Source organism: Microplitis mediator, chromosome 10 (assembly GCF_029852145.1).
Source record: "Microplitis mediator isolate UGA2020A chromosome 10, iyMicMedi2.1, whole genome shotgun sequence".
In the NCBI taxonomy this organism is placed as follows: Eukaryota; Metazoa; Arthropoda; class Insecta; order Hymenoptera; family Braconidae; genus Microplitis; species Microplitis mediator.
Window position 1 is genome coordinate 14784147 of NC_079978.1, and position 14324 is coordinate 14798470.

At 34.6% G+C, this 14324-nt stretch overlaps 1 protein-coding gene across 5 annotated transcripts in view; it reads right to left on the reverse strand.

Annotated features, from left to right (window-relative positions):
• The window catches only part of LOC130676632 (sodium leak channel NALCN), a 59825-nt gene that overhangs the window by 19224 nt on the left and 26277 nt on the right, over positions 1-14324 (reverse strand). For all 5 annotated transcript variants that reach the window (XR_008991459.1, XR_008991460.1, XM_057482982.1 and 2 more), the window contains exons 18-20: positions 2236-2356; positions 2011-2144; positions 1764-1929 (exon numbers count right to left, since the gene is read on the reverse strand). Coding sequence is in view for 3 of the 5 variants with exons in the window: in XM_057482982.1 (XP_057338965.1) it covers positions 1764-1929; positions 2011-2144; positions 2236-2356 (421 nt within the window). In the remaining 2 variants the exon portion in view is untranslated. The remainder of the gene's footprint in view (positions 1-1763; positions 1930-2010; positions 2145-2235; positions 2357-14324) is intronic.

Genomic DNA, 14324 nt, shown 5'->3' on the forward strand with positions numbered 1-14324 from the left:
TTAGCGTGAGGTGCTCCAGAGCATTGAAGGGTGGGTCGCGGAGTGGCCACAAATCGGTCGGGTTCTTGCCACATCCCCAAACTTTGAAATTTTTAATGGTTTCAGCAAAGATTGTCTCCACCACAAGCTCAGTAGCCATTTCCAACACCGAGAGGAAGGAGGAGAGGACTACTAGATCACGGTTCAACTGGCATCCACATACTGGTGTGTGTGTGAGAGAATGTGTTGATGTATGGACGGATGAATGTAAACAAAACTGGGTGTCTTCTTAGAGAGGCAGGGGAAAGAGACCACGTCCCCTCTCGACCAAATGGTATGTCGACCAATACATAGAATTAGCGCCATGGGGGGCACACTCCAAGCCCCAGTTCGACCAGAGTCTCTTTATTTCTTGAGATGGGAGGAATGGTGGGCCCGTTTGAGGTCGGACTCGTGGTGGCTGTGGATAAATACTACAATCAATGAGGATTTTTTATTATACCTCCGGTTAATGTCCACCTTAGTTTCGACTAAGTGTTTCGTCTGGGCAGAAAAGAAAGGATTTCGCAGCGCGAGTGTGCCCAAAAGGGTGAGGTCTCGGTCTCCGGCCGGCGTAGGTGAACCTAGATCCCGTTACATTAATTAATTAATTTCTCTTTGTATATATTTTTTCCCACATAATAAAATTTTTTTTGTTTTTGGTTTGGCTATCGTCCCATGTGAGCAGTAGTTTCAAATAATGATTTATGCACTTCATCACTTAAATTACTTCACTTAATTTCCAATTTTCCGTACTAAATTTTCTTAACTGATCAGTCTTAAAATTAATTGTACATTACTTTAGTTTTAATTTTAGGTCTCTGGCCGTAAAATTAATTTTTATTAAATAAAATTTTCTGGCTTCTTTGCCGAAAAGTGCCTTAACCGAGTACATGATCATTTATTAATTTTAACTAGAACATTGTGGCTTTCTTGTCGTGAACTTATTTATTTGTTAAACTGAAAATGGTGTCTACCCCACGATTAGATAATTCAAATTTACGATTTTGTCTTAATCAATTCTAAATTCTGGCTTATCGCCGAGAATTCATTTACCTCGCGTTGACTTCCACCACGCTCCAATCCTCTGCCGATTTTCTGGTCCCCGGTCTGAGCTTCATCTTCCTTTTTCCAAATTAAATCGTAATGTATCTGATCTGTGGAAATTCAGTACAAACTAATTATATGTTCAGTTGTATCGGATTTCTGCCGAAAACAAAACTTATTTTAATTGGAAGAGTTTTAGCTTCTGGAAGGTTTCACATCACTTTTTCCAAGCTCAGATAATTACCTCAATGTGTGACGTACGGTGTCAGGTGTTCTCTTCAATGGCTGGTCTAGTTGCCTTTTCACTGGCCACTGTCTTGCCCTTGAAACTAATTTTTACGTGCCCTCTTGGCAATTTTCGGAAAATTACCGCCCTTACTTAATTTCTAATTTGGTCTTGAGGACGACCCACTTAAGTTAGCGCGCCCGGCGACAAGTCGATAAAATAGTAACGCGTATAGGGTACTCAGCGTAATTAATCAACTGCGGGAAATCAACTTGATTTATTTTTGAATTTATGAATTTTACCCCGTGACAATGCGCTTAATAAAATATATGAAATCACACTATTGATCAATGAAATATGATTGTATTTTAATTTAAAGTTTTATGAGGCTAACTAGCTATTTAGTGGCGTACTCTTCGGGCATGAGTTACATGGAATATTATAACGTTATTATTCAAGTTTGTATATTTACCGAAACACATAATAATCCACTGTTTATCAAAACCATGACAGCAATAAATCTTTTGAAATAGATATTTTGCGTTATGTCATAAATAAATGCACGAAATTTTTTTCCATCTGGGCGAGGTGGCAGATGTAATGGTTGAGCAATTTTTAATCTTTTTTTCAAATCACACCTTTTTAATAATAATTTATATTTTTATTACTTCATCCCTACTGATTACAAATAAAACTGTATATTATAAACATGAACTTACCATCTTCTTTGATCAACAGTAAGTAAAGCTGTTCCTTTATTTTCAGAATAGTTAGCAATGACTACACCAACAAATAGTGTTAAGCCAATCATGCAACCGAGGAAAATGTAAATATGAATATAAATAGCATGAACCTTTAGAAATATTTAATTATAAATCATTCTCATTGAAAATAATGGGTTATTATTGATCAATGTATAATTACAAAAAAGTTAAGTAACTTACCGGACCAAGCGCTTTGATTAACACATCTCTTACATCAAGCCAACCTTTGAATGAAAGCACTTCAAATAAAGCCATCATTGCGTCACCAATATTATCAAAATTGAATCTTCTCGGGTTCGCCCTAAATTTAAAATAAATAATGTATCTTATATTCAGTGTGTTTACCCGTCAAAAATGAATCATACATGGCCATATATAAATGCTCCATATATGGCCATGTATGGAAATTGGCCAGGTATGGCTATGTATAGCTACATATAGTTTGATACGGCTATATATGACTTGATATGATTGTGTATAGAAATTTGAACTAAATTAAAAAAAAAAAATCTGGGCGTCGGTTGACCCTGCGGGCCAGCCCCAAAACTTCCCGCTCTTTTCGAGCTCAAGGAGCTTGAAAACATTACTGCGAATATATTTTCAAGCTCGAAAATGCTATTACATAGAATCATTTTTTATGAGCTTTTCAAGCTCTAAAAAGTTACGTTTTATGCTAGAGTTTGAAAAGTTGAGAATCGGAAATCATTAATGAAGAAGCGGCTTTTAAATTTTTATTATCGATTATGTTCTCTGAAATGAATGTGTTGAGATAGAAATCAATGTCAGTGATTAAAATCAAGATTTGGATAAGTTTTGACTTAAGTCAGAGCAATAATAAATGGAATATCCGAGAAAAACATTGAAGACTGAGTTTTTCAATTTTTTGCTGACAATATGTTTAAACTAAGGAACAAATTATATGACACTATCTGACAATCGGAAAAGACTATAAAGAGAAAGAGTTGGTATGATTGTAGACACATTTTAGCACATCATATTTTGATTTATCTGGAAAAAATAACATTTAATGTTATTTTTTTAACTTTTCAGCGCTGATATATTTTGAACTAATCAACCGATTTTGACATTCGAGGTGGCAATCGGCGCGTTTTCTTGAATTCTAGAGCTGATTAAATTTTGAAATTGATCAGATGAGTCACTTAAAAGATAATAAAAAAAAAACGTTTTTTATCATTTCTTTTGCCAACGATATCTCTCGAACAAATTAACCGATTGAGATGGTCGAGGTAGCATTCGACGTGGCTTATAAAGTTCTAGAGCTGATTAGATTTTGAAGTCGATCGTTTAAGTCGTTTCTGGGAAATCACTAAAAAACTAAAAAAAAAATTTTGTGTGTGTGTGTGTGTGTGTGTGTGTGTGTGCGTGTGTGTGTGTGTGTGTTTGTCTGTGTGTGTGTGTGTGTGTGTGTGTGTGTGTGTGTGTGTGTGTGTGTGTGTGTGTGTGTGTGTGTGTGTGTGTGTGTGTGTATGTATGTGTGTAAACTCTTTGTAACTTTTTAACTAATGAACCGATTTGGACGTTTACGGTGGCAATCGAAAGAGCTTGTCGGCCGTCAACTTACCTGAACATTTCAGATCATTTAATCAAGTAGACTCGAAAATATTGGCGAATTACAAAAAAAAAATTTTTTTTTTTAGTTTTTAAGTGATTTTTCAAAAACGAGTTGAACGATCGACTTCAAAATCTAATCAGCTCTAGAACTTTATAAGCCGCGTCGAATGCGACCCCAACCATCTCAATCGGTTAATTTGTTCGAGATATATCGTTGGAGAAAGAAATGGTAAAAAACAGTTTAAATCGATTATCTTTGAAGTGACTCATCCGATCAATTCAAAAATCTTATCAGCTCTAGAACTCAATAAAATACGTCGATTGCCGCCTCAAACATTAAAATCGGTCAATTCGTCCGTGAGATATCATGAGAGAAAGAAATGCTAAAAAACGGTTTTTTCGAAAAAAAATGGCATATAAGCTCGAAAATGTATCCACAAAAATTTTTTTGAGCTCCTTGAGCTCAAGGAGCTCGAAAACAGCGGGAAGTTTTGGGGCTGGCCCGCAGGGTCAAACGATAGACATATTTTTAACTTCCCGCTAAGAAAATTGTAAATTTTCAAAAATTCGGGAAGTTATTGGTTTCGGTCCGATTTACGAAAATCGAATTTCTATCAGATGTCGACGTTTCGAGGTCCTAGGAAGCTATCCTGACTAATTTCACGATGATGTCCGAGTGTATGTATGTGTGTACGTACGTACGTACGTACGTATGTATGTATGTAAATATTCATAACTCTTGAACGGATGAACCGATTTTGATCGCTGAGGTGTCATTCGACGCGGCTTGTTAATGTCTTGAGGCCGTAAAAATTTGAACTTAATCGGTACGGTGCGTTCAAAGATATTTCAAAAATAAAATTTTTTCGAAAATGTTTCATTTGGATAACTTTTAATTTGCTCGATGGATTGATTCCAAAATCTAATCAGCTCTAAAATTCTATAAGCCGCGTCGAATGCCACCTCAACCATCAAAATCGGTTCATTCCTTCAAGAGAAACCGTTGACGAAAGAATTCAAAAAAAAATTTTTCCTTGGTTTTTTTGAAATTTCTCAAAAACGGCTAAATAAATCAATTTCAAAATTTGATCAGCTTCAGAACTTGATAAAACGCGTCGATTGCCACCTCAACCATCAAAATCGGTTAATTCGTTCGCGAGATATCGTGGGAGAAGGAAATGCTAAAAAATGGTTTTTTACAAAACATAGCATTCAAAAGTATTTGCGAGCTCGAAGAGCTCGAAAATGTATTCACAATAATGTTTTTGAGCTCAACGAGCTCGAAAACAGCGGGAAGTTTTGGGGCTGGCCCGCAGGGTCAACTGACAGACCGATTTTTTTTTTAGCTTTAAGTATTTTTAACCTCGTTAACAAATCAATAGATCAAATAGACTAATACATATTTTTGTAGGAAATTGAACGCTTTACAAAAAAGGCCTCTTATCATTTTTCAATTAATCCATCTATTCAAAAGTTATTAGAGCTCGAAGTAAAGTTGGAAACCTTTTTACTTTTCCGGTGAAACTATTAGACTTATCATAAAATGTTACAGGATCTTTTTTGTTGCCAATTTTATTCTCTACAAATTATTATCAGCAAAGTTTTTCCAAATTCCGCATTGTTTTCTACTTATTTTCATTTCAATTTCAAGCTCTTAAAAGAGTGGTTCTGATCGATTTCAAGAGCTCGACATAAATGGGCTACCAACTAAATTTCAGCACCTTCTAGAGAACGGTCTGTGGGACTCAGTATCTCTAAAAAAATACCTGCTAAATCAAATTATTACTAAATTCCGAAATGATTAATCATTAATTTATTAACCAGTGGTCGTTAGACTCGACTGAATTAAGTACTTAATACGATGCTACCTTACAAAGACAATTCCAGATACTTAAACAAAATGGCGACCGAACGCTCTCGAACCCACGTCGTAAAATTCACTATTTCTTTTATAATTTATATTCTACCCTGAATAACTGAATTATCAAATTTTCCGATAATCGAAACTTTCTAATAAAATTTATAATATACACTTAAATTTCCCCTTTTTAACAATAAAACCGGACCGTTATTTATTACCAAAATTTTTTGTTAAAACGTGGATGACTCGCCTCCGCCATTACATGTCCACTGAACGTTTTGCTGTTGTGTTTGACTCGTCGTCGTACTCCTTAGCTTGTGACGCAGATCTTGCCTTCCTGAGTATAATGATATCTCAGCAACCAGGAGAATGTTGAATTTATATACGCGGTCTTTAGACTCAGCGTATTAATTATTTGGAAAACTGGCTTCCACTGCCGCCACAGCTTCAAAGACGTTATTTTAAAGATGATTTATTCGGGGTCAAATAAAGACGCACCAAGACGACGATGTCCAATAAGTAAATAAAAAATTGGGATCTTTCGACTCACCATAAGCAGCAACGTGATGTTAAGACTCACTCTTATAAATACTTGTGTAATGTATGGCTGACCTTAAAGTGAGTGATCGCCAACAGCACCAGGCAGTGAGTGTCGCAACTTGCGACTCTGAGTAGCTACGAAGCAGCGAAGTCCCCACTCTCGGACGATGTCAGTACCGTATACTTCTTTATAAAATTTATTGTCAACCTATAACAGGCGGGACTCGGGGCCCCTCATGGTACCCGTTTGTCACATGGCCGAAAGATTTTAACCAATCAATAGCAGTCCCAGTATTGATTTATTTGATGGCGTGGGGGCAACGGTAATGCGTGGGCCGAGAGCGCAGTCGAATAAAAATTCAAATAAAATAATTAATTTAATTAAAAAATCCCTGTTACAGTAGGTATCAAAAGATTGCCAATTTTCTGAGTCAGAAAAATAACTTATCGTGTAGAGAACTTTTTCTCGAAAGTTTATGTCTTTGTTTATAATAAATTAGTTAGCAAATTAAAAAAATAATCGTTTCTACAATATAGGTATCAAAAGATTGCAAATTTTCTGAATCGGAAAAATAACTTATCGTGTAGAGGACTTTTTAAAAATAAGTTTACGTCGTTATTTATAATAAATTAGTTAACAAATTTTTAAAAAACCTCTAAAAAAAAGTTCTTTACACGATGAGTTATTTTTCCGATTCAGAAAATTTGCATTCTTTTGATACCTTTATTGTAGAAACGATTTTTTAGCAAATTCGTTAAGTAATTTTTAACTTCCTGCTAAGAAAATCGACAATTTTCGAAAAAAGATTTTTTTTTAATTGTTGACAAATTTCAGAAATTTTCAAAACGCGTTTTTTTATGAAAACAAAATTTCAAATCATAATCCATTAGGTCATTTTATTCATTTTTCATTTTTTCTATTTTTTATTTAACAAAGAGCGATTTTTACTTTTTTAAAATTTACAATTTGAAAAAATTTTTCTGGAAGTTACCCAATTTTTTAATGGTTGGTATACGATTTACTAAGAGAATAAAAAAAAAATTTGTAAAAATATCAATTTGCTGCCGAGTTCCACTCATTTGTTTATCCGCGCGCGGACAAAGTGACGCGCTTTTTCGTTTTTCGCGTTTCAATAATTTTTATCTCATTAACTATTCATCGTAGAGACTTCGTTCGGAATTCATTTTGTTTGTTATTAAATCCCAAAAATAATGATACTTATTTGTCTCGATAACTTCTCAATAGTTTCCAAAATATTTCATTTTACATCTAATTAAAAAAAAAAAACATTATCACTGTTACATTCTGGCCTCTCAACATATTAGACAGAATATTTTTAAATTTACCAGGTTGACGTCGTTAGGGTGTCAATAGACCCCAAGTGCGTCAGCTGTTGACCTTCCTTTATTTTATGCAAAAAGTTCAATGACTTACCATGGTGGAGATTATGGGCCCCATAGGTCGGCCCAAATAATCCCTTTTTTTCGTAATTTCTTCGCCTCCGCTGGTGCGTATTCGTCTCGGCCGGTGGCCTTGAAATAGGCCTCTGAATAGTACCCGTAACGAGGGTCGTGGAAAGGGATGCTCCCGCTGGGTGGATGGACGGATGGAGCGTCCACTGGATCCAACTGCCAACCCTCACTGATACCAGTCCAGAAGACTGGGTTCGCCCGTGAATCTTCCTCTGGATAGGAAGAGCTTTGACGGCTTGGTTCTTCCGTAAGGACGAGCGACTCCAGCCGTTGGACCACACCACCAGAACTCGACAGCTCAACAACACAAGAGCTCAAAGGCTCAACGACACAAGAGCTCGACGGCTCAACAACACAAGAGCTCGACAACTCACGAACCTCACTTAACGCGATACCCGAATTTGGAATAACCAACGTCACTGGATCGAGAAGAACTTCCTTGGCAACAATTTCTAGGCGGCGGCGTTGGTGAACTGAACGACCGAGATCCTCATGGATCGTACGAAGAACCCGACGTAATTGGGCCTTTTTACCTGTCCTTCGGCTTCTCGGCATGAATTTTGGAAGTCAGGAAGGAAGTGCTTGGGCTGCCAGTGTCGGCGCCCAAAGCAGGTGAGAATATTAGGCTGCCGGGGGCGGCGCCCAGTATGAGGTGTGTATTAATATTGGGCTGCCAGTGGCGGCGCCCAAAGTTAAAAAGGAAAATGTATTTTGAAGAAATACGGATAGATATATATATATTTTGCCTTAAAGTCCGAGTGACAGGATCAAGCCAGCGGATTTGTATAGAGTTCTTAGATCTACTAGATCTTGTGATCGACTGACTTGATTCTGTCGCTCCTTGGTATAATACATTATCAAAACTGTTAACGTTGCATCTCAGGTTTCCTATGGGAGAATCGTCGTGGCCCGGGTCTCATGCATCTTCATCTGTTTAGACTATCCGCGAGCCACGGCGACTCTCTTATCGCAAGAGATTTCCGTTACATTGTTGGCGGCGAATAAAAATAATATCGCCAAGAAAGTAACGATTTAATTATTTATTAATTAAATATGATTATAAGAAGTGTCGAACTGTTTATTCGCCCACTGTGGCGAATAAATAATTCGAGACTTAAAAAAAAAAAATTTCTAAAAATTTTTATTTAAATTTAATTAAAGCCAGAACGTAACAATCACCCGTCAAATTTATGTCAACCTTTTTCCTCATATTTTTTTCTAGTACTTAAAAAAAATTTTTTTCAAAATCGATATTTACCCAACGAAAAAATGATCTTTTACCATTTTCTCGTGCGCATCAACTGGACTATACGTGTGCTGAGGTAAAATAAAATTTTTCTAAACTTTTATAAAATGTTATAAAATAATTTTCTTACGGGCAGTTGGAACTAATTTGTATTTTTAACTTTGCAAATAGCTTAAATTACCCCCCCCTCCCCCATCTTAAGCGTCTCCTACCAATACCCTTTACTCAATAATATTCATAAGCATTATAAGCATATTTTATTGAATAGTCATCTTTCGAATAACACAATTCATGTCAATATTATTATTAGCACCATCTAGCGGAAAACTGGCTCGTGCAGTTGAATGATTTAAACGCTGTGAACTAAACGTTTTACTAACGAGGTTTTGTTCAGAAGTTTGATTCAAAGGTTGTTTTGAGTTATTCCTAACATAAGTATTTCGTTCAGTTCAAGTCATTATATGGTGGGGATAAAATTCACACCCTTACACTCACGCCTTTTCGTTGACCCGATTGAACACGAAGATTTTTACTCACCGGCTTAAAACAACAGACTGAATTTTTTTAAGATCGGAAAGAAAAGATAGTGTCCTAAGCCGAATACTCATAGTATCGTGAGACAATCGGTCTTCACAAAAGGTTTTCTTCAACTGTCTAAGTTTTGGTCATTGAACTAAATGTATTTTGTTCATGAATTTTACTTGATTGAATCACGGCTGTGATTCAATCAGTACCCCTGTATCTAAGATAGTATAAAAACAGACAGTGCGCTATCAAATATGATAATAGATAACTACGCGTTAGAAGCATACGAATAGTTCGAACTTACGAGTTATTATAGGGTTATTGTTCATCTTTTCATGAAATTATTTGTAAAGCGACTTCGTTTGGAATACATGCCATAGTTATTAGTTTTACTAAAATATATTAATCAATTAATTGCAAACTTTCTGATAAGCTTAGTATAAGGTCTCTTTTAAATTTGAATACTGCGTGGTCCAGTACGGGGTTATTCTCATCCTGAGATTCCACTGAGCATACCCGTTCGGCATCCATGTCAGAAAGGCATCATTATGTTATCTGAAAAAAGATATCTTTTAGAGGCCAGACAAATGTTATCTTTTTGACAACTTTTTACAGATATCAGTTCATCGAGATCTAAAAGATAACTTTATGATAACTTCTGTAGATGTCCTTATGCGGCCAAAAAGATATCTTTTTGTTAACATTTGATCATAATCTAAATCGATCTGCTGACGTTTGGTATTCATATATTTTATGTTTAGTTTAGTCTAACCTACAAAATAGAGTTATGTGCAAAGAGTGTTTGATAAAAAATGTCCTTTAGAAAAACATTAAAAGAATTATCTACAAGTAAAAAAAATGGACGTTTACGAAAATTCTTAAATATTTCAATAAACGATTCTAATCTCTAGGAACCTCAGAATATTGAGCCTCAATCATTACCCTGAATAAGAAAAGTAATTCAATCTATGCTAAGTGTATTTCTATATATTAGTCGATTGAAATTATTTTTAAATTATTTCAAATTGTTTTGAATCATTTCAAATAATTTTTCTTAATTAGGGTACCAAACTTTGAAGTTAATGGCAAATGTCAATTGGATTATACTTAAAATGATAGTATAAATAATAATAGCGATAATAGTAGTGAAAATAATGATCATGGTGATAAACAAGTTGAAGTGAATTTAAAGATTAGTATTATTATTATCATTATTATTATGAGTATGATTATCAAAACTAAATTATTATTATTAATTATATTTAAATTATTATATTATTTTGAATAATTACTTTCTTATAAATGATAAACAATGAAAACCAAAATATTTTTAAATATTAATTATTATTAAGTAACCTCAAAATCATATCGAATTAGAGATAACTTTATTATATCATCGATCCGATATCTTTTAGACAACAGAAAATGTTATTTTTCGGATACCTTTTCGATGAGATCTAAAAGATGTCAGTAGGCGGCGCATTAGATATCTTTCTGATATCTTTATGTTATCTTTAAGATGAGTCTTAAAGTTATCGGATCCAAAAAAATGTTATCTTTATGAGATCTTTATGATAACTTTTTGCCAACCGGGTAGCTGGACAGGAACGTAAGACACCTTAAGTTTTACACATGTGTGGGCCCTTATATTATTACGACCACATTTAGTTAATAAAATAAGTGAGACCCATTACAATTTTTTAACGAATGGTATTTTTCAGCCCTTCTCAACCAATTATGATAGGTTATGACAAAATTCCTTGAGAAATCGACCACGAAGACGAATACAACAGCTAGATTTTTAAAAAATAAAACTAAAACAAATTGAGATGACAGTCAATCCTGCAGGTCAGCCTCAAAACTTCCCGCTGTTTTCAAGTTCTTTGAGCTTGATATCATTATTGTGAATACATTTTTGAGCTTCTCGAGCTGAAAACACATAGATTTAGTTGGAACTACCCGGGAAAAAATGTTCAGGCCTGATCAGACATGAGCAGGTATGAGTCTTCAGGCCTGATCAGACATGAAAAATGACCATGCCTGACCAGGCCTGGTCAGACCAGACCAGACCAGAAACTTATTGAGAGGTTTGCATGTTTAGGTTTCCACTATATTCAAATGGTGTATTACCGTACGATGGACGGTGTGGCTCAATAAGTTATAGATCAAATTGAATGGAATATAGTATAGTGCCGGATAGCTCAACTGGTAGAGCACTCGGCGCGATACCGAATTGGTCTGGGTTCGATTCCCAGTTCGGGCTATCTATATTTTCCTCAATTTATCTATAAATTGTCTTATTGAGAGGTTTGCATGTTTAGGTTTCCACGATATTTGAATACCAATGATGGTATTCTGTGGACCCATCAGAAGACGGGTGAAAAAATAGTTTCACAAATTGTAGTTCCTTTGATAATAGCTGATGCGCCAGCAAGGGCTCAACTGCAAAATATTTTAAACTTCAATGGGCGTTATGGATGCAATATATGTAAGATAAAATCGAAAAAATGTCTTGCTGTTGCAAGAAAGAAAAGAGTACGTATTTATAAATTTGAGAAAGCTAAACTAAGAACTAGAAAAAGGATAAAACATCAGGTACTTAAAGTTATGAATAGTGATAAAAAAAAAAAACATCAAAAGGTATTAAAGGGAATTCTATCGTTTCAAAATTGCCTTTGATTGACACAGAAACATGCTTTATTCCCGAATATATGCATTCTGTTTTGCTAGGAGTTGTTCGACAATTTACAGGTTTATGGCTTGGGAAGAAAAACCCATGGAAATTAAAAAAAGAAGTAATCGAGGAAATTGATGGTTTTATATTAAATATTCGGCCACGATACTTTTTCGGAAGAATGCCACGTAAATTGTCGTCATTTAAACATTATAAAGCTTCTGAATTTTATAATTGGGCTCTGTTTTATTCTCTTCCTGCACTATTTAATAGATTACCTGTTCAATATATCGACCATTGGATGCTCTTAGTTAAAGGTCTTTTTATTTTACTTCAAAAAACCATAACAGCAGAAGACCTTAATGAAGCACAATATTTATTTTCATTATTCATAGAAGAAGTTGAGACTTTATATACAGATCGAGAATTAACATATAATGTCCACCAGCTTTCACATCTTGTTTTGTGTGTTAAACGCTGGGGACCTTTATGGGGCACAGCAGCTTTTTCCTTCAAAAGTTTTAATGGATACATCGCTAACTGCGTTCATGGCATAAAACATCTTGGACAAGAAATAACCAATCATTTGAAAGAAGTTCGAGCATTACAATTTCTCAAAAGTAAAATTATTGAAACAAGCTCTAAGTCTTCAGTTGACATAATAAATCATCGAGTAATTGGTAAAAATATAAATGATGTAAAACTTACGGCTAATGATAATCGATTGATAAGAAATCATGATTTTGAAATGGAAAATTTCAAAGTTTACGCACAAGCGGAAATCTTTAATGAAAAATGTACTTCTGAAATTTATAAGACGATCAAAACTAATAGCCATACCGTACAAATAAACTTGAAAAATAGTGTTACAGTCTATGGTTCGATAAAACTTTTCTTTCGAACTGAAGATGGATTAATATATTTTATAGTTGATGAATATATCATAGACAATACTAAGTATTTTGTTCATTCAAAAAAACAGGTGCAAGTTCAACATATTATTCCTTTTACCAAAAATAATCCGTCATTATTAATTGATTGTAATCAGATAGAGAGTATGTTTTATCTAATTGTAGTGGGAAATCATCTATGTAAACGACCAAATATGCTGAGAAAAAATTTTTGAATGTTCATAGTGAATGTACATTAATTTCGATCGATAAGTTTGTAAATTATCAATAAACGGTATATTTAATTATTCATTAAATAAAATTATTTTATTTAAAAACCTACCATAGAGTGAATTTAATAAACTTTTCTAGACATGAACAGGTATGAGCGTATTTAACGCTTCAGACATTAATATACATGATCAGGCTTGAGCAGGCATGGACAGACATGAACAGGCATGAGCGCATTTACCGCTTCAGACGTGAACATACATGATCAGGCCTGCACAGACATGAACAGGCATGGTCAGGCATGAACAGACCTGAGCGTATTTAACGCTTCAGACATGGTCAGGCCTGAACATGCATGAACAGACATGGTCAGGCCTGAACATGCATGAACAGACATGGTCAGGCCTGAGCGTATTTGAAGCTTAAGACGTGAACAGGCATGGACAGATATGGACAGGCCTGGGCATATTTAACACTTCAGATATGATCAGGCCTGATCATGTCTAATTTCAGGCCTGATCATACATGAACAGGCATGATCAGGTCTAATTTCAGGCCTGATCATACATGAGCAGGCATGGTCAGGCCTGATCATTTTTTCCCGGGTAAATGTAAATAATCCTGGTAGAGAGTAGAAAGAGTTTTAAATTGGATCATTACTTCTAAATATTAAATATCTGAAAAAAATTCAAAGAACACCAATATCTTTAATGTTTTATTAACGATGAATCTGAACTAATGAACAGATTGCTCACAGTTATACCGTGATTAAAAGAAACAATAAAGTGAAAGATCTAGTGTAATTTTTGAAACATTTTGATCATTACATTCTGACGTATCTAAGGAAAAGTGTTATTTATGAAATTTTTCGGCATCAAAAACTTTTGAATGAGTAAACCAATTTTGATGTTCGATGAAGCTATCGACGAGCTTTTTTGGTTTTTTAACATGTCTATTTTCAAAGATACCTTTGAAATGAACTAATCGAATGAGATCCCGGGTCAAAAAATTCGATCAGTTTTAAATCAAATAAAAATTTTAAGTTATTTGTGTTTAATTTAATCATTATTGTAATTGATTTACATTTGAAATTTAATCCAGTTTTGTTCGCACTATTCCTTATTTCGACTATTTTCAAACTTGGTTTGAATCAAATTGTTTAACCCAGGATATGCTTTTTGTGGTGATCCGCGCGTTTTTTGAAGTTTTACAGCTAATTCAACTTTTATATTGATTGATTGTATCGATTCAGAGATA